The following is a 21,900-nucleotide window of genomic DNA, read 5'->3' as shown; positions in this document are numbered from 1 at the left end:
GAAAAAAAAAAACACGAACATTTTAGTCCAACTTAAACTGTACTAAACTGACGTTCAACTGACCCCAAACCAGCCCAGACACCCAGTGCTGGAGTCACAATGGAAACACCTTCACAACCACAAGGCATGATGTGTGACATACAGAGTTGTAAACCTGTCCTGTCTCTGCTCTACATGGTACCAATTTGCTGTGAAATACTACTCGAAGCCGTCAGGGTCTTACTGTAGCTTGCCTAAACAATGAGTAACAATGAGCAGACCCAACAACCACAACATAAAAACCATCTGTCTGATATTGTGTAGGTCCACCGGTTGTCCTTCCTTTTCACTGCCCAACCACGAACATTTGTCCGCTACTGATGGAACTAAAAAAGATTTGAGATTCCGCATTACTCATTAACTGGTAGCATGTGGTAAATAGAGACCCCCAACAAATAAACACGCAGATAAACGAACTTTGTGCCACAAATCTGAGGGAATCTGAAGTTTTGTGTATTGACTGATGTGGCTCTTTCATAATGCGCTTATTTAAGCATCTGTGTATCTGTGCTGATTAGTGTAGGCCAGGCAGCGTTCGCTCAGTCACCTGGGACCCCGCTCCCTTTCAGAGTCGCGGGAGAAAAGGGGGAGAAAAAAAAAAAAAGATGCAGTGAGGGAAAGAGCAAAAGGCAGTAATTAACATCAACTTCCTGTACTCAGATGGAGAAAATAATCAAAAATAAACATGGAAAAATAAAAAGTAAAAACAAATCCTCCAGGCGTTTGCCACAAACCTAATTATTGTTACGGGAACTACGGAAACCGCAGAGGAGTATAAGGCTCGTGTCTTCCAACTCTATTCATCCGAGGGAATCAAAACTCACTGTAATTTAAACACAAGTTGGGGGTTTTTGCTTTTTTAAGTCAGAATTTCTCAGTTATCATGGGTTCCTTCAGAGTCTCTGAAATAAAAACGCCAGAATCTTCCAACAGATGAGAAAAGTTCACCTAGAGATGACTTTGGAGGACTTTGTCTCCTCTTACAATGGATCGGTCTGTAAATCCTACCCATTTATGGCATGTGAAGTGGGGGTTTAGCATCACCACCCCAAGGGTCTGGCCTTTATTTACCACCCAGCAGTCCCAAATTTTAATCAGAAGCTTGCACACGCTCCAGGTTACTGACAACTGGTGCGCAATCTCGCCTTCTGCATAAACACCTCGATAAATTCTCATATTCAAAGTCCACAGCAGAAATTTACTGTCGGGAAAGATCACAACCTGTGAGTGGGAGCACATGCAACTGTGTGTGACAAAAGTGCTACAAAAAAATTCCACGGCCCTCAACTTACACGCAGTTCAGAAACCGCTGAGAACAATACACATAAAAAAAAAAAAAAAACACCATATTTCCAAAACTACAGGTACCAAAACGGAGGTTGCGTCCTTCAGAGTGATCAAAAGGGACAAGACGTAAAATGTAAAATAGATTAACGTAAATATCACAGCTGCATTTTGTTTAATTCCAAGCTAATGCAGCATGGATGCTAAATTAATCCTAGCCAGAGGCCGCTGTTTCATAAAAATTAGTTTTATAAAAATGAAGTTTTAGGACCAATTCAGATGACTCATCTTTTCTGTGCATATTTTCATAATTTTGACATGGAGTTACATTGCTGCCAAGCCACTCAAACACATGACCATGATGCACCTGCCTCAGGACAAATCTTTTGTCAGCCATACAGACAGAGGAAATCAGTGAAAACCCACATAACTTGTAGGAATGAAAAAAAAATCAATAAATAAATAACAGACAACATAATCTGTTAATGTATACCAACTTTCAGGGTTCGTATACATTTTTACAAATGCATTTCCATGACTTTTCGATTAATCTAAGGCAAATTTTAATGACCATATTTTCTATGAAATTTCTGTGCAATGTGGAGAAAAAAAAACACTAAAAGTCAAATTAACCAGAAAATTGTGAAACTAAACTTGTGAACTTAAACTATACTTAGACTATACGTAGGTGACTTGCTAGAAAAGTTAGGGCAAAAAGACATATGCCAGGAAAAAACAGAATTGCGAGAAATAAATTAATTATTCTTTTTTTTATGTTGCGGAAAAAAGCTTCCATACTAATCTGTAATACAATTAATTTAATACTCCAACCTGGTGTTCTGATTGGCAGAAAGAACACCTGTAAACACCAATTTTTATTATCAATATTTCACCAAATCTCTTTAAATATCATATGACCAGCTGCTTCCTAAAAAAAATAGTGCTTACGAACATTGAGATCAGTCATTTTAATATTACATTTTGGAATCTTTTTTAATATTGAACAATCAAAAATTAAATGGTTAACTGTTACAAATAACATTCCTGCTTAACTGTGGCACCTTAATGTGTTTAAATATGAGTGTCCAAGCCAGATGATGCTCCACTAAAGGAAGAACTATTCATGAAACTGCACAAAATTAGTTTTTTTTTTTATTATTTTCTCCAGCGCGTTTGACCTTGCATTTGATGTTTTTGTATTATTAGCATCAAGTGAAATCAATAGCTACAAAACATGACCCAAATCTGGTGCAGCTTGACCCAAGCAGTGGCCTTGGCAAAGTCTAGGCAACTACGTGCCACGGAGTCATGCAAAGTTAACATTCATATGCAACAGGCCACACTGAAAAGTAGTTTATTAATATTCACATGTGAAGTGAGGAAAAACAACTTGGAATGGTTTTCGTTGATGAACAGAAATTGTGATGAATGTGGTTCTTAGTGTGCACACTCACTGGTCAGGGTGGTTAAGTGGAGATCATCACCCTGTGCTCAGTTGCCTGCAGGGGGAGGACAGGGGTGCATAGTGGTTTCGCAAGCCAATATGAACTATTATGCACTATGCTCAAAATGAATTGAATGTACAAAAGACAATAAAAAAAACCCAATATGCTGAACATGAAGTTCATTTAAGAGTTCATCTCAAACATTGATACATCAATACTGGATACCAGTGTGTCAATAATCAATAAGTATTTCAATAAGTTGGTGTCCCAATTTATTTGTCCCCCTCTATTGTCTGCCAATAATGGAGTCAAAGAAAAAAACATATGAAGAGGTGCATGGGTATTAAAAGTACGTGCTTATGAATACAAATTAAATGCAGCTGTATTCATGCATATTAGCAGCAGCAGGAACAGGAACAGACTTAACAGTGCAAACAGGCATATTGGCTTTCGCTATTCGCTTGTGCAATCAGCTCTTGAATAATTCACACTATGTCTTTTATAGAGCTGTAAATCAATGCAGCCCCTCATAACTACTCCCTCCCTGCGAATGCTCTGTCGGAGTTACTTCTGCTGTGTACAGAACATTTAACTCTCAAGATCAGAGCACTCTCTCGGAGATACTGCTTCATTTATGAGTACCGGTGAGCTCCCAACATTAATTTGTACCGATTTCAGGCAAGAGCCAAACCAACATTGTAACATATTACTCTGTCATTCTTTTTCCAAGATTTTATTCCTTCTCAGTGTGTAGTCCTCATGAGAATCACTTAGGGATCTATGGAAATAGGCAAAAATGCTGGTTTTACTAATTAAAAATAATTATATTTTTTATATATATGTAATATTTACACCTTAAACTCCATTCCCATATGCTAAATATGTGTCTGCTCACACTGTAAAACAAGCTATTTGTTGAATTATACTGGAATAGGTGACGTGTATCCATTTATGCAAAAGTTATGTAAAAATATCATTTACATTAAAGAATTTTACATTGAAAGGGGTGTTAATTATAGACGTTATATATGTTGTGATAACAGTGCCAAGCCTCCCCATCTAATGCACAATCATGTGCTTCCTTTTAAAGAGCAAAAACACTGGGGACATGACATAAGGAACAATATCTGCAAACAGGGAGAGTCAGTTCACTTAAGGAGATGAGAGCAAGATGATGGGGTCTTTAAGTCTCCTGGATTAGGGGTCATTTACGTCGCAGGGCCCCTGGTTATTATGCAGGGCGTGGTGCTCGCGAGACTAAGGGAGGTGACTCAACACACAGAGTGTCAGGACCCCATCCTGACCCTTCTTCATTATTCATCCCCCAGAAACGAAGGCACCAGGACAACCCATTTAACTTTGGTCCATGGAACTCTGACCCTGTATTAGGTAGAGTGCAGAAAAATCCAGGAAATGTCACACGTTACATTTTTTATGTTTTTTTTTTTTTTGGAACGACCTGGTGCACTGACCTACCACTAGCATTACAGAGGACCAAAAAAAAGTATTTTGGCATCGCAAGGGACAACATGCCAATGTTCTCTGTAAAGCAAAATTATTCCAATTTATGTTTTAGACTTTAGAGATGTTTCCAAAATAACCATAAAAAGTAAGGTAATGCAGAGTACATGCCCTGACTCCAACTCTAATCTTAAGTACACCGTATTGCAAAGGTACATAAAAAAAAAAAGAAAAAATGAGCGCTCTACTAATGAACATCTGAGTGTGTAAAAAGGAAAAAGAGGAGGGGTGAAATTTGGCCAGAGGAAGACAACCTCTCTGTCTGTCCTCCTAGCTAGATTTCATGCACACATCAAATAACAGCTCAATGCACTGCACACAAACACAGAGTGCGAGAACGGGAGAGAGAGTCAGGAGGAGAGGAGAAAAAAAAAATCCCAAAAGGGAGAGGGGGTAAATGAAAGAGTAAGTGCCCGAGCGATATGAAAGCCTGGTTGATCCCAGTGGGAGGCGAAACGGACTCGTTCTCTCTCTCTCTCTCTCTCTCTCTCTAACTCAAGGTATTCAAAGCTGATTCCACAGTGTTCATTTCAGATGCGGAATATCAAAGGAACAGTAAACACAGAAAGGGGAAACGAGAACTTACCAGATATTCTAATCCCGCTTTCAGGCTGCCGCCGTCCCTGCAAGAAAACACATTTCCGCAACTGTAAATAAAGCCGGTCTCTCCCTCTGTCCCTCCCTCCCGCTGTTAATGACATGTATGCAGATATTCCATTCATTAGCAGCCATCTTCAGCTACCAGTCATTTGCAACCTAATAAATTATGTACAGACACTGTTTATCAATTTTGCAAAGTGAAATTCTTTTTTTCATGGTGATGCACAGCAAGCACAGCACACGGTGCACGCAGTGAAACGCTCTGCATTTAGCCCATCCCCTCAGTGAGCAGTGAGCACCCAATGAAAGGTACCCGGGCAGCAGTGTGAGGGAACGGTACCTTGGACAAAACAATCGTTTTCTATCGAAACTGAGAATTTTTCCAAATGACCTTTTTCTTGACAGCAGCAAGTGTCATTCAAGCACGCCAACGCCAGCCTGCAGAGAGTATACAGCTAAAAGGTCAAATCCTATTTTAACAGCCTGAAACAGTATGTGCTGGTAAATTCAACACATGTAAATGTGTTGGCGAGTGAACCATGATACACACCATTGAAGCAGGGCATTAATATAGCAAACATATAGGGTTGGGCTTATGCGTAGAAATGTCTTGTTTGTCTTATTTTATGAGCAGTAACATATTTCAACACTGTAAATATGCACAATAGTATTAATATTATTTGATAATATTTAACATTTACATACAAAAGCACTTCTATACAAAATATCAGTTATTAATTAATATAAAAAACTTGTTTGAATCAGACAGTTAGATTGCAATGCATTAAGAACAGGTTCTGTTGATCATCTAATCCATAGCTCTTTATTTGTGTTTGTGTTGAAATTCAATTAACAAATGAAAATGGAGATGGACACTTTTTTGTGTTTTTCCACAATTGTATACTACACATCCGGTCTCAACAAAAGTAGAATAAGTGTGTGTATGCATTGAAAGACTGAAAAACCGAGGCACAGAAGGAAGGAGAGCTACATTTATTGACAGACTCTTTTCTCCTAATGCAGCCAAGTGTATCTCAATGAAAATCTACACCGTCTCTAAAATTACCCAGCCGATCATCGGGGCAGAGGGGGGAAAAAATGACAGTGAAATCCTGTACTCCCTTCCCTTTCCTCCCAGCAGGTCCTTCCTTATCCTGCACTTCAGCTCCTGTAGAACGCCACACAAGTCTACTCAAAATTTCCTTCGGAAAAGGTCCGGACAGCCCTGTTCTTCTGAGAGCGACTTCCCAACTCTCCCATCTAATCATCTCCTCACTGAAAGGAAGTGGGAGAGAGAGAGAAAGAGAGACGGGTCGGGAGTTTTTCCCCAGTCAGTCCCTGAATGGCCTTGAATGTGTCCACTTAAGAAAAACTTCATCTCGTTTTAATTACATTACATTCCGGGTAACAAACCAGGGCATTTATTACAGGAGACGCACAAGGGGGAAATTAAAGAGGCAGACATTTGTTACCACGGAGACCATGTGCTGTAATCCCCTAATGAAGCACAATTAGCGGGAAAACAATTTCCCAGGCAGGCCACGGGGGCTGGTGGGGTGAACCCGTCTCCCTCTCTCGGTTTCTCTGAGCATCCCCTTCCAGCTAAGCAAACGGAGCCGATCTGCTTCTCGCAGCAAATTTGGAAATTGCCGAAAACATTTCTACCTGGTGCTGAACCTGAAAAGTTGGTTCTCAGCAAAAGCCATTTATCCATGACCAGTCCCCCCATCCATGACCCGTCCTTGAGTGCAACGGTTCTACTCCAAATTTGGAGAAACATGGGTTGGTTCAGTAGACCATGCAAAGGTTCCAGGAATCCTGATGAGACCCTATTCGAGCACCAGTTTCCAGTCTATGGAACAGGGATCAGAGAGTGAGACAGAGACAGAAAACCCTGCGCTTCGGATCTTTGAAGTGTGTTTCAATTTTCTGTGAAGTGTGTTATCATCACCTTACACCGACTTTCTGTGCAACAGTGCTGACCATCTCTCTCTCCTTCTACTCCCCGAGGCCAACCTCAGAGCTAAAAGGAGCTTTAAATCAATTATGGCCTTCAAACCTGATAAAATGTCGGTCAAGTGAAACAGAGGAAGAGATTATTGGCAAATGAATACAGATTTGTATCGAACAAGTGCACAGAGAGAGCATCTTCATCTTCTCATTTTTTTCCCCTCGCTCTCTCTCGTTCGCTCATCATCCCTGTTTTCTATTTTTTCCCCCCTCTCATTCTGTCATCCGTGGGGAGCACAGAGTCTTCCGCCCCTCCTTGCCCCATCCCTCTCGCCGGCCTTCAACACAAGCTCATCGATTTCTGAATTAGTCTGTGATATTAAATAATTAATATACTTGCCAGGATTGATGTTTTGCATTAGCCCAATATTAGGTTATCAATCAAACTCCACTTGGTTTAATGTAATAATATTGAAAATGTGTCAGAGGCCGTTCATCCAATTTGTAGTTGAAGGGGAGAAAGAGATAGTAATGTTTGGTGTAACACAAGGCAGGTCAGCAGAAAGTGGCTGGTCAACAGACGTGCAGATAAGAACGACAGAGGAGGCGGCAGCAAAAGAAAAGAAAATCAATAACAACAAAGGTCATCAATACTATACACTGTACTGTTTTATTATATTACAGTCATGACCTCAAGTTTTTCTTAATATCTTATTTACCTCAAGGAGGTCAGGATTCGAAGCCAGGACACCTTGAACGTGCAGGGTAAAACACCATACTACCTCCATTACACACCTACCTTAAAGCTTTGTGGGGTTACATTTAGAGAATTAACGTAAGCCATCGCGGACTGCATGGGCTGAGGAAGATTTACTAGATCAGAATATTTTAATAATAGCATTGATAATCCATCTGCATGTTTGGCTTGCTAGCAGACGTGGTCCGGGATGAGCAGAGGATCTTGTACTCAGTGTTAGTGCTGCACAATATAGCCTAAAAATAAGACTGTGATATTTTTAAGCTATTTGACGATACACAATACATACATCAATATCTTGAAATTTCACCCTATAATGAATTTAAACAAAGTTTGACATCATAAAGTGGCATAAATTTGTTAACTGGTCGGTCACCTTTTCTCTCACTGAAATGTACAGCTTTCTAAGCAAAACAATTGCGAGCAGACAGTTTGGGTTAAGTGTTCTGATTTGGTGACCAGATTTCAACATGTGAAAAAGGGGACACCAGCCCCACACTGTGCTATTTTTACCATGCATTTCCTGTCGCATGGTAAATGCTAAAAAATTTAATATTGAGATCCAGGAAGCAGTGTGTGGGGACCTTATTGGCACCTTGGCGGTTCTGGATTTGAACCCGCATCATTACGGGTTCGTTTCCTTAACCGCTAGGCCACCACTGCCCCTTGTACGACTAAATTGCATGGAAAACTTTTTTTTCAATTTACGTGTACAGACTGTGTGTTCCGATACTCGGATGCAACCTGACTGCTCACACTACACAAGTAATATGAACACAACAGTCTAGTGCAACAAAACACAGACGATTCTATAAAAACACAATTTTAGGGTCTCAAAAAGTGCAAAACACACACACACACGGTTTCTGGTTGATCGGGTAGTGATCTGTCAGCTTTGACAGGGCAGAGAAGTGAACCCCAAAAGCAAAGTACATGCTGACTGTTTAACAATAACAATAGCAGTAGGATTTATACTCTAGTCCTTTACCACATTGCATTTCAATATCACATATGAGATTACGTATGTGTGCAATGGGTGCTGGATTCATGCATAGCCATGCATTTAAAATTCAAATGATCAAATTGTTATGTCAAGACACTGACAAAGGACAACTAATAGACTGTGACATAGCTGACAACTTGGTGATCATAACGCTGATAGGGTTATATTCTGCCAACGCATGGGTTTTTATGCAGAAATAACCAAGATGTTTGCGCTGAGTGATTAGGAACTGCTGGCCTGATGCGATTTTCTGGAGTGAGCGAACATTCAGGGCTTCCATTGCAGAAGGTAATTTAGCACTGCGGCTGTGTGATAAATGAGGGCATAGGCCTTCATCAACACACACTCCAGAGTAATGTGTTTTTCTTGCCACTACACAGATATACTTCAACCAGATCTGGGTTGACCTGTTTCAATATCTTCATAGGATTGGAATATATATACACACACACACACACACACACACACACACTAATATATAAACACTAATTAAGATAACACATTTATATTACTACATGGCTTGTATACCTGATCCTCTAATTGGTGAATGTTGCTCAGTTTAATAGTGTCGGGTTCATGTACATACAATAAAATGATTCAACAGAAGTTATTTTCACCAGCAGCTTGCATAACCCTACAGCCATAACCCTACACCGCATTCAATCATGAATACACCTAAAAAGTGACAGGTACACTGGCATGTTTTGTCTGTTAAACACTAGAAAATGCTTTCACCATTAGCAAAAATAATTCGAAACTCATGAATGAATCATGAACAGTTTGAAAAACCTCACCAAAAAAAATAAAAATAAATCATGTCATTTTAATGAACCATAGACCAAAACCTTTTAAAATATCAATGGCAACAAGACTGAACTAATTGTATTTGAACATAGCCAGGTCTATGGTCTCACTGTATTTCCATGTCCCTTGTCCCAATATCTCCACCTGTATGTAAAAAAATCTTGGTGTGACCTTTTACAGTGCTTTTAAATTTGATAAACATTTACATTTACGGCATTTATCAGACGCCCTTATCCAGAGCAACTTACAATCAGTAGTTACAGGGACAGCCCCCCTCCCAGAGCAACTTAGGGTTAAGTGTCTGGCTCAGGGACACAGTGGTAGTAATTGGGATTTGAACCTGGGTCTTCTGGTTCATAGGCGAGTGTTACCCACTAGGCTACTACCACCCTGAGTAGCCAAGTAAGCTTAAGGTTTTTATCAAAGGTTAAGCTTACTTGGCTACTCAGGGTGGTAGTAGCCTAGTGTCCCTGAGGAAGACACTTAACCCTAAATTGCTTCAGGGGGGACTGTCCCTGTAACTACTGATTGTAAGTTGCTCTGGATAATGGCGTCTGATAAATGTTGTAAATGTAAATGTAAATGTAAGACACGCGCTCATTACCTCACGATTGGTTAACTGTAATTCGTTATACTTCGGTGTCAGTCCTTGATCCATCGGCACCAGCTCACTGGAAAGCGCAAACAGGACCACATGTCTCTGATTCTGGCCTCACTTCACTGGTAACCAGAAAAGATTAGGATCGAGTTCAAGATCTTGTTGATATTTGGGCCTCAGTACCTCCATGACCAGCAAGGCTATTTCGGCTCATCAGATCAGATGCTCTCAACTATCTCTAGCACTAGGCTCACAGAGACAGAGCCTTTGGTGTTGCAGTTCCTGGGCTCTGGAACAACCATCCATGACACGTTAGATCTGCTCAGACCATGGAAGTTTTTAAATCAATGTCAAAAACTGTATTGGTTTATGGTGACTTGTATTATTTTAGTTCTTAGTTTTATGACACACAATGTCTTGTGCAGCACCTATGTCAGTTTATCCATGTTACCAACTGCAGTCTCCGCCATCATATATTCAAAAACACCGTAACATTTTAAAAAGAATCCAATCGAGTGCTTGACTGAAGATGAATCGGATTATTGTCTGGATTATATAATGGGTACAAACCAATTAAATGAAACATGCCGTGATGGAAACGAGAGCAGTAAAGTCCCGGGCTGCGTCAGTCAGCAGTAAAGTACTGTTTCCAGTAAAGTGCTCATTATTTAGCCCCAGTTCATTAAGGAAAAGTGGGACTAACAGGTATGAGCATTAGAACGAGCCCCGTGCGTCGCCAGGGTTCGGTCCAGCGCTCGATACGGGCAGAGTGGAAACGGCCGGTGTATCAGTCATGACCAAACTGACAAGAGAGGAGGACGGCGCTTGTGTGTGTGTGTGTGTGTGCCCATCACACAGCATCCATGTCTGTATCATTATCCTCTCCCTCTGAAGGCCAGCGCTCTGTTCATCAATGTGATATCTGTCCCTTCCTCGTTCTCGCTCGCTCACTCCGAGGCTCCTTTCATCCCAACCCCTGCAGGTAGCGCACAATTAATTAAAGTCTGCGCTCCAGATGAATTGTCATTTGTGGTCAAGTTTCAAATAATTCCATTAGGTCTTCAGGTCTCTCCCGCTCTCCTTCTCTCGCTCCCTCTCTCTTTTCTCTTCTTCTCCTGTGTTCCCCCCTACTTGACATGGTAAAGATGAATATCTTTAGTCAGTCACTGGAGGAGACAGGGCGACTTAAAATGCAAAGGCACTCATTTGATTTTCTCCTGAACAGTGGGCCCCATTAGCCCAGCGCTCATCAGACATGCATTAGCGCTCGGTCTGCCAGCGTTAACCCCTCGCCTGCTGGCCGCCGCGCTCTGGCGCTGGGGTTAATGAGGGGGGTGCGGTGGTGCCGGGGTAATGGGTACACGCACGTTCGACAGGGACCCAAAGGGCAAAGCTCCAGCGGGTACAGAAGGCAAACATCCAGATCGGTCTGACGGCACGGCATGCAGAGTCACGTACAGAACAACTGCCGCCTCTCGTGCAGACACAGATTTTACAAAACATATTTGAGCAGAGCTGAATAAATAACTAATGTAAAATACAAGGTGACCACATACACAAAAGAATAGAGAATTTTTCTTCTTGTTTGTGGCAAGGGGAGCGTCGGAATCAACCACATCACAGGGGTGCAATTAACAGTAGCACAATATTATATTCACGGCCATAGATTTAGATATAGATTTCTTCAGCATTACTCTGGTAATAGAGCTGGACATGCAGGCCAGGTAAGCATTTCACTGGTACAGGGAGAACACGTGAGAGGCACAGAGACATGCAGAGACAACGAGAGAACAGGTGAGAGAAGTGAAAAAATGAGAACGGGAGAATCGTTCAGTCTCATTCACTGTTGAAATATCCCAAGACCATAGTTCTCTGATCAGGTTATTTCAGTCAAATACAACAATGCAATATAAACTGAATATCTTAATATGATTTGTATGTATCTGATCTATATTTTATTTTTACATTATGTACTGTAGTGCTTGGCCATAAGTACATATAAACCCGATTCTGATTCGAATTAATAAGCAAAATGATTGGTGTGAAATGTTGAAGTTCTTCGTAACATGCTTGAGGGACCCACATACCTGTCCTGTCCTTACTGTAAATAACTGGAAATTGGTGGAATGTTTCGACTGGAAACTGGAAAATGAGAAAGAGCAAGCAGGGGACTGGGAAAGGGGAGAAACAGATGATGCAGCGAGAGGAAGACATCATTCCGCTAACTTCACGCCTCATGAACCATGTCAGCGACGCTCCCACCTCGTTCCGGCTGATAAAGAACTAACGCAGGGAGTGTTTATTAAAGGGCCACCGCATCTTCCTCATCCACGTGCACCGTCCACTCGTCTGCTCATCTACCGCAGGAAGCGCTTCGTCAAACGACTTCCCAATAACGTGGAGAAAGCCATAAATGACAAGCAGACGAGGGGCCGAGACGGAGCTCAGCAAGATACAGGGCAGGAGGAGGAGGAGGAGTAAGAGGGGGATTGCCTGATTGTCATCTTCATATCATCCCCCTAACAGCGCCCGGCGAATTGAAATTGAAATTGTATTCCTGGGTGTATAGCAATGGTGGGCTCTTTTGATTTTTCTGTTAAACTGTTCTAAGGGTTGGGTGTGTGGGTTGGGGAGTGTGCATGCGTGCACACACACACACACACACACACACACACAAAAGAACAGAAGTACGGCTTAAACTGCCGGCACGTTTCGGCACAATACTGGCCTGATAATGGCAAACCCTAGTCTGTATGTCTTTAATCAGATCAAGACCTCCTTCTTTTTAACCTAAACATCGACCTCACACACACGCACACACACACACACATGCACGCACAAAAAGGAGAGATACGTTATAGAGAACTCTGCGCTTGGTCTAATCCCACCAGACAGAGAAGAAAGCGCCTGTTAGAATGAGAGGGACGCTCAATCCATTTTTCATTCTTTAGAGATTTGAGGGCAGTCAATAAAAAAAGGAAAGTGTTGAAGAAAGAGGTGCTCTGAAGGCCTTAACACCACCCTCCACTCCACCCACGGCCAGCCACGAGGTCTGAGAGTTCAGCAGGACAGCTGGTGCATGTCTTTTTTGCATGTGACCTGGGTCAGATCTAATATTACTACAGGATCTCGTATCAGTGCAAAGTAAAAGAGAAGCTTCAATCGGATCCGACCGGACAAGGCATGGAACGAAAAATTGCGATATTTCCTCTACTGATACATTATCAATATAATCACTTTTTCAGCAGAAAAACAAAACGACAGCACATGGTGATGTTGTGTTAATAAAGCTTTGCTGAAACAATGCCGTAGTTGCCAGGTTTGTAAAAGCAGGACTCGGGTTTCTGACTTTGCGAATCAGCTGGACGAGTGCTACCATTTCTCCTCTATCTTAATGACATATTTAATGGTTACAGTGACATATCGCAATCTGTTACTGTTTATCACATCTTAGATGTAAGTTGCTTTGGTGGAAAAAGGGGGCATCTGCAAAGGAGAGAGAAATAATTAAATAAACAAACCAATTATTAAAAAGGGAGCTCCAGTCCTGTGGTGCTCCCCCAAAAAAGGTCTGCGTGGGACAGAGGGACAGGCCTACCCTTCAGGCCCACAGACCGACAGGGAAAAGCCAGGAGACAGAATTAGCCATTCACAGCAACACAGCCCCGAACAGTCAGGCCTGGGCCATTACTCCCCGCAAATTTCATTAGAGAGGCACGTTTTAAAGAAAATTGGCTTCCATTTAAAAAGTGGAGGGACGTGGCGGGAGGGCAGAGAGTGGGAGGGGTGGGTGGGGTGGGGGAGACAAAGCTGTAAAAGAGAGAGAAAACAGACAGAAAAGAGACCAGCAATCAACTTCCTCCACTGCTTTTCCTCAACGGTCCAAGGCCTTTTCATCTTCTCCCCAATTATTGCTTCTTTTTTTTTATTACTAATCAGAAAAAAAAAACGCTGGCATTATAGAAACGTGAAACAATGTGGCTCCGTAAAACATTTTTTTTTTTTGGTGGGGTCTTTGTGGAAACTCTGTAGAATGAAACACTTGTACACACAATGAACGGAGCAGGGGGAGCCCGGGGACGGTGGCATTCAGACGCTCATGGAAATCGTCTGGCTTCCGTCTCAGCCCCCCTGAAAGTGACGGGACACACTGGAGAGGAGCACAGCATCTGTCATGGCAGAGAATGAAAAGATGATCCTGGCACCAGATTCAAAAAAAAAAAAAGGGGGGAAAACAAGAGAAGGAGGCAGAGGATGGGGTGGGCAAAGAGAGGAGGCGGGTGGACGGGAGGGGGATCCTTCTTCGTTTGTAAAGGAGGCCCTGGTGCTAAGGTTCCATTTGAAGCTGCCAGGAGTTAACAAGGTAATCAGCTGAAGTTCTACACTTTGCGCACACACACACACACACACACACACACACACACACACACACACACACACACACACACACACACACACACACAGAGTACAAAACTCACCAACTTACATGTCCATTCCCCTTCCTTTCCCTTTAAAACATGGTCCCCATGGACATGGTGATAAGGTGGCGCCCCCTTTTCCCACTCTCACGCTCAAAGACTTAGCTACTCAGTGAACGTAAACACGCGATGACGTCCCATAATTAAAGCCCGAAGTGCACCGTTGTCAAAGTTCATGGCAACCAGTCACGGATACACATACTAGCCCTCTATAAAGCCAGATAAAAAGATGGCAGAGGACAGAAATGATGTCACATAATGACACCATCCAGACAGGACGAAGTTTTTAATGAGAGAAAAACCGCCGGACGGTGGGTACCCAGTCACTGACTAACCCCGCCCCCACCAAACCATTTCTCTTCTTCAAACCCGCCAGCCTGGTTAATCTCCTTTCCCGTTATGTCTTATACTACTCCTCTATAATTACTTTTCTTTGTGCTTTTTTTTTTTTTTGCGGTTTCATGCTCTCTCTGGCCACTGTATGCCGGAGCCAGGTTTTGGAGGTGTGGTCCACCCACTGGCGTTCATTTGAATAATCAATATGACAACCTCATTTATGCAGGGCTGCAAAGGGGGAGGGATTATGGTGCTAAGGTGTGTGTGTGTGTGTGTGTATGCTGGCCAGCGTGCAGTCATGGCCCTCTTTAACCCAAATTAGATTAGGGCGATTATCCCAGCTCTCTCCCGCAAGTGTACAGCCTGGATAAATGGCCACAAAGAACGATCTGCTACTCTGAGCATCTGCATGCAGGCTATCTAACACACAGTGCGGGGAAGAGAGAGGGCCAGATTTACTCATCCCAGCTCAGCCCTTCCATCTTCAACCATCAGGATGAAAAAAGGTCTTTTTCTACATACAGGCATTCAAGCAAAAAATTGGACAGGCAAACAATTGTTTAGTCGTGTGTGTATGTATGTAAGTTGTCATATGAAACTTTCTCCTGCACCAGACACACACACACATACACACACCAGTTAAGGGTCTGCAGCTCACACACGTTGACACTAAACAGACAGTCTCTGTGCCATTCACCCCGCCACTAATTACATTCATATAAAGTGCTAATGGCCGCAATATGGCACCCCAGTCACAGAATGCCTGCTGTGACTGACACACACACATACGCACGCACACACTGTGTGTTTGTGTGATGTGATTTCTGATCTTTTTTTTTTTTTTTTTTTTTTAAACATGCTAACATATTTTTTGGTGTAATCAGCAACTGTTTGAAGCTGAAGCTGTAAGCATTTTGTTTGCTGTAACTTTCCCATTTGAAAACAGATCTAGTTAGTTAAAGATGGATCTGTTAAAATAACAAGCATCACACCAAACAGAAAGAAGAAAGTTGTGGCAAAAATGACAGTTAAAGACACCAATTTAACACAATTAAAATCATACACACTGGCCCAGTACAGAATTTTTTTATTTAAGTTGTGCTAATGTGAGTGAACAGAAATGCCACTTGCCCTGTAAATACACAAGTTACTAAGTTGCTAACTTTCAAGTTACACATTTTTAAGATTTTTTTTTTCATTAATTTTTTGACTTTTTGACCATACAAGAGTTGCTGTCTGGATATTTTTGGATTTGTGCGTTTCAGATGGTTAGAACAACTGAGGTATCAGGATGCATCGTCAGGCATGATGAGCATGAGGCTGTTTCACAACATCTGAACTCATTTGGTAGTAGTCAAGTGGGTAACACTCTCCTAAAAACCAGAAGACCCAGGTTCAAATCCCACTTACTACCATTGTGTCCCTGAGCAAGACACTTAACCCTGAGTGTCTCCAGGGGGGGACTGTCCCTGTAACTACTGATTGTAAGACGCTCTGGATAAGGGCGTCTGATAAATGCTGGAAATTTAAATGTAAATGCAAACCCTTAACGACAGGGTGGAACAGATCCATACCAGCAAAACGTACATAGGATGTCCATTTATTGATGATTGTTGCATAGTTCATCCTAAGTAACCTAAAAAGAAAATTAAAAAAAATCAAAAAATCACTGACCAATTTCCTCACAGATGTAAGACAAATCCTGTGGTTTAAGTGCGGTTCAATAAATAGAATGAGCATGTATTTACTAAAGAAATATGGGAAGGAAACTCCATGGTATGCTGTTATTTATTACATTTCTCTCTAGAAATAATTTTTTTTTTATAAATATCACAGATTTATTTGGTTTTGAGCAGCTGGTTAATATAGCTCTACTATGAGAACCTCTGAGGCAGAACCAAGACATGAACAGGAAAACTAAACAAATGTAATAATACTGAACAAATATCAGTGTGTGTTCAAGTGCGTGTGTGTGTACACTGTCTCTGTGTAAATCGTGACACTTGCCTCCTTAATTCGGCTGCAGTGCTGACTTGGCAGACGCGTTATCTGGCATGTGAATACGCCGGAGAAACCAGGTAAAGTTAAGCAGCATTGCGAAATAAATAAACAACTAAATTACAAACGAAAAAGACTTTACACTTCCACAGATGGTGGCTCAGTATGGCTGATGTCAACGATTTGATGCTGTCTGCAAGGACACACACACTGGGGTCAAACACCCAGCCGAGGCGCAGGAATGCAGCATGCCAGTCAGTCAGTAACATTAGTGCATTCATTTGTGTTGTTCCAAATGACAATATTCACACTTCAGTCCAAATACAATCAAACGTTTGCGCCACTTTTCCAATAATAATTACATAATTATTCATTTAATTGGCTAAAAGCAGTTTCTGACAAACACAACCAATTGTTTATATATACTTGCAAGTGTCAAGAGTCATTACAGGATCTAACAGCATAAAATGTACCGATAAAAAATAATATTTACAAATCAACATGCAAAAAATATCGCTAAATAATTATTATGTGTTTTAGACCAGTGAGAAAGTCAAAGTGAAGTGATTGTCATTGTGAAACACTGCAGCACAGCACATGGTGACACCACAAAATGTGTCCTCTGCTTTTAACCATCACCCTTGGTGAGTAGTGGGCAGCCATGACAGGCGCCCGGGGAGCAGTGTGTGGGGACGGTGCTTTGCTCAGTGGCACCTTGGTGGCTCGGGCTTCGAACCGGTAACCTTCTGATTACTGGGCTGCTTGCTAAACCGCTAGGCCACCACTGACCCAAAAGAGCGACTACAGCATATGTAGAAAATACAAGCACCAGCTAGGTGGCTCGGGATTCGAACCGGCAACCTTCTGATTACGGGGCCGCTTCCTAAACTGCTAGGCCACCACTGACCCAAAAGAGCGACTACAGCATATGTAGAAAACACAAGCAAGCCCCTTGGCATTGTGGGAGATGTATAACAAAATCAGGTCATGATAAACACTTCACCACTTAACGGGTTCCTGCAGGTGATCAATCAGCTTCCCTCCCTGATGCCGCTCTGCTAGTCAACAGCCGAATCTATCGCTTCATAAACGGCCGGGCTGATATCAGGCTGATGGGGAGCGAGGTGGCAGCAGTAATATTGCGAGAGCATTCGCTGGCATTAGCGCTGTTTTATCTACTGCAGAATATGATTTCATATGTTCCCCTGTCATGGGTCGGGTGGAACAGATGAAGTTGCCAGATCCTTACCACCGTGGTAGAACTCCATTATGGCAGCCATAAGCCACAGCGACACAAACAGAATGAAAGCATTAACTGCTGGGATGAATTAAAAATCTCAAGAATAAAAGAGGGTCCCGGCCAGATGCCCCTTCATGCCCCTCATAAAAGTCTTGCTTTAATGCTCAATAAAAGGTGAACTTTTGGCCGTTTGAGACACACTCCATTTCCTCTGCAACATGATGTTCTGTTACTCTTGTAAAACCTAAGAAACCATTCTAAATATATTCCATATACATACACAATACATTTTATATCACCAACTTTAATACTTGTCTGACTTCATTTTACAGTAACCTAACTAAATTGTAACAAGTAGAAAAACAAGCGTTGTTTAGCCTTAATTACCATGTAACTACCATGTAATAACATACATGGTGCACTAACAACCAATATTCATAACATTGTGTAAGAGAAACTGAGAACAATTTGCACACAAACAATTTATATCCTAAACCTGTAGGCGAGTAAAAAAATTAAGTTACCAAAAATTAGCTGACCAAATGAGTGTTCACGTGATAGTGAGATGAAGAAGATGTGCAGTGCTCGAGTCAGATGAAACCAGGGCTGAGGTGTCGTGTTTATTAACAGTTTTATGGGTTTGCGTTGTTCTCTGCAAACTGAAGCGCTGTTTCTCACCGCGGGTCCCCGTCACTTCGAGAGTGAAACCGCAAAACCAAACACAGAAGATCATTAAAGGCCGAGCGGGTGAAAGAAAAAGCAAGATTGCATGGGAGAACGTACAAACAGCGCATAAAGAAAACATTTTGTTGACAAGCAAACTGTGAATTTCCATAAGGCTCTTAAATCTGCAGAGCCTACCGTCGTGCTGGGTTTTCATAACCTGCTGTATCTCCTCCTCCTCCTCCATAAACCAGGCAATGCCAGGGACATTAACATGTCCCATCAGCCCACTCGGCCACTGGGACGCCCATAAAGTGTGTTGTAGATGAGGGGCTGTACTGATTATGTGTTATAGGGGGAGATGTGCTGTGGTGTGTGTGTGTGTGTGTGTGTTTGTTTAAATGAGGGGTGCATTGACTGGATCTTCCAAATTTAATTGGATTTTATTCTGCCACTCCTGGGCTCTGTCATCATGCTCCAGGCCTGGATCCTTGCTCTGCAAGTGTGTGTGTGGCAGAGAGAGAAACACTTGTTTTTATAAGACAAAAAAAAAAAAATATATATATATATTTATATACACACACACACACACACACACACACACACACACACACACACACACACACACACACACACATACTTTCCTAAAACACAGAAGAAGCGAGTGGTGAGGACGAACGGGGCCTGTCCTCCTGCTGAGCGAGCAGTAGCGCTGCAGTCCTCATCTGTCGCTTTAACAGCTCCTAACAGCTAAACAGATTACAGAGCGTGCTAAGTGGATTGTCACAGCTTTCTATCAGTCACTCAGGGTGTTTCTACTGCGATTAGCGGCGGCCAGGCCGGTCCCTCCACACGCACACGCAAAACACAGGCCCAGTCGCACATATTACAGCGATAACGCCGCTGACCACACTCCCCTTGAGTGCAAATTTGATGCAATAAGTCAATATTGTAGTTAACAGAGTGCTCTGTGAGAGTCAGCATGTGACAGGGAGCATATAGTACAATGTTCCCAAAGGATCCAGTTTTTAAAGAGAAGCACATCATTTAAATAAAAAAAAAAAACAGAATTAAACCACAATAGACTTTTCACATAAACCCAAACATCATTTCACCATGATAAAAAAAAACATGGGTGACATAGCTGAAAAACCAAACTAAAACAAATTTCAGTCAGTATGGATCATTATGATCATTTTCAAAAAAGAATTACTACTACTGACAAGAAGTTTTAATTTCAGCCTAAAATAAGCTATGCAAGCCATAGAAAATAATGGGTTTCAGCGCATTCCGTGTTTGGTCTGAAAATGGCTGTAGCCCGTCGGGAGCGAGGGCGCACGTGCCACCCCCCATATCCAGTCACGTTGCACTGATGTCCCTGTATGATAGACGGTCATGCTCACCAATCAGATGTGTTCCATGTTAAAGACACACGCCCACTTACACGCAAGCTAGGACGTTCGCTGTCAACTCGTGGCATGCTAGTTACAGCACAGTTCATATTTTGATGTACACAAAATGTAGTGAATAATCCCAAAATAAATCGCAATTTTGTCAAATAAATTGAGATTCGATTTTTTCTTAAAATCGTTCTAGCCCTGCTAGTGAAAAACTGTCTTCTTTTCCCATGTATGATGCTCAATTGCGACACAATGCCACCATATCATATCAAGGTATAACTTCATCCAAATCATCTCATGGCACACAATTTCAGGAGTTGCTTCAGGCCCAACTTACCTACATGCGCTAATCCCCCTGGCATCATTTCAGAAGCAGGGTGTCTTGATTCTATTAATTCTTAGTTTTTTTGTTAGTTTTACTTGTTTCTTGTTGTTGTTGTTTACTACTCTGTTGTGGTGTTTTGGACAGACAAGATCAACCCCGTTGAATGCCGCTATGAACAGCATGGACCAAAGTACATTCTTCCCAATAATCCTTTTGTATCTACTCTTCACATAAAGTGCTAGTTAGTAGGATAAGATGTATATGACTGGATCAAAAAAATTACCAAGAGACTAAACACACTTCGGTCCCCTTTTGCCTAAGAGACTACCCACAGAGTTTGTGCACGAGGCAGTCTGTCTGGTGATGACTGCAGAAATCGAAGCAGACAAATTGCAGTGAACTCACACACTGAAGATTTTGTTAGTGAACCGCACTCATGGTGCAGTTCCAGGGAGAATCCATCGCAGGCGGAGAAAGGGAGGGACAGGGTGACCCTAGGAGGAGGTTTTCTTCACACAATTTGTCCCGAGCAGCAAGGAGAACGTTTTCAGCGGGCCACAGGAAAAGATGAGGGGTCCCGTGGAGGCCTGGCCAATCAGCTACCGCGCCCTGTCATGTAGGATATCGCCACCACTTACTCAACGATGGGAAAAAGAGGGTTTCTATTCAACACACATTACATGCTGCATACGAGTTTAACCCATTCAGAACTTCAGAACTAACCCTTTCAGAAACTATGCCACATGAAAGAGAAAGATTGTCACTGTGAAACACTGCAGCACAGCACACGCTGACACAACAAAATCTGTCCTCTGCATTTAACGCTAAGTGAGCAGTGGGCAGCCATGAGCAGTGTGTTGGGATGGAACTTTGCTCAGTGGCACCTTAGCAATTTGAGATTTGAACAGGCAACCTTCCGATTATGGGTTCGCTGGGCCACCACTGCCCCATTAAAATGGGGAGAAAAAATGAAAGAAAATTATTAATGATTATGTATTGCAGGACACTGAATAATAAAATCATATGAATATGTTTATTTGAAGAAGGAAACACATATTAGTAAAAGAGAAAAGCTGATGTCCTGTTAAGAGGGAAGAAGGACAAAACTGACAGGATGTCACTTACGTAAAAAGCACTGTCTACTTATATGAATCGTTTTAAAGTTGCAATCCAGAGAGCTTGCGACGGTGTGAAATCTGCCATTTTCTCCAAATGTCCCCCTCTAGGCATCCTTACTTGCGTTGCTTTAAGTAGTCACAGCTAACAAGGTCACAATTACAGTGGTTTTATTCGATATCTTGTTAAAGTTCAAGTGTCCCTCTGCCAACTGGTAGGGAATATTATTTGGCAAAATATAAAATCTATAAATCATTTTTCTTGTCCATTGGCCTTACAAGATGTTCATTGGTCTTAAAAGATTAGGAATTATTACATATAAGCATTATTATTATTACTGACC

The 21,900-nt window shown here is 41.9% G+C and overlaps 1 protein-coding gene across 1 annotated transcript in view; it reads right to left on the bottom strand.

The window, feature by feature from the left end:
- rsrc1 (arginine/serine-rich coiled-coil 1) overlaps positions 1 to 21,900 on the bottom strand; it is a 105,594-nt gene that overhangs the window by 59,584 nt on the left and 24,110 nt on the right. The window contains exon 5 of the mRNA XM_028961935.1: positions 4,876 to 4,912. Coding sequence (XP_028817768.1) covers positions 4,876 to 4,912 — 37 coding nt within the window. The remainder of the gene's footprint in view (positions 1 to 4,875; positions 4,913 to 21,900) is intronic.

The sequence above is a fragment of the Denticeps clupeoides genome, chromosome 19 (assembly GCF_900700375.1).
Source record: "Denticeps clupeoides chromosome 19, fDenClu1.1, whole genome shotgun sequence".
NCBI lineage: Eukaryota > Metazoa > Chordata > Actinopteri > Clupeiformes > Denticipitidae > Denticeps > Denticeps clupeoides.
The sequence above is the reverse complement of the archived record's forward strand: the minus strand, read 5'-3'. Positions and strand labels throughout refer to the sequence as shown.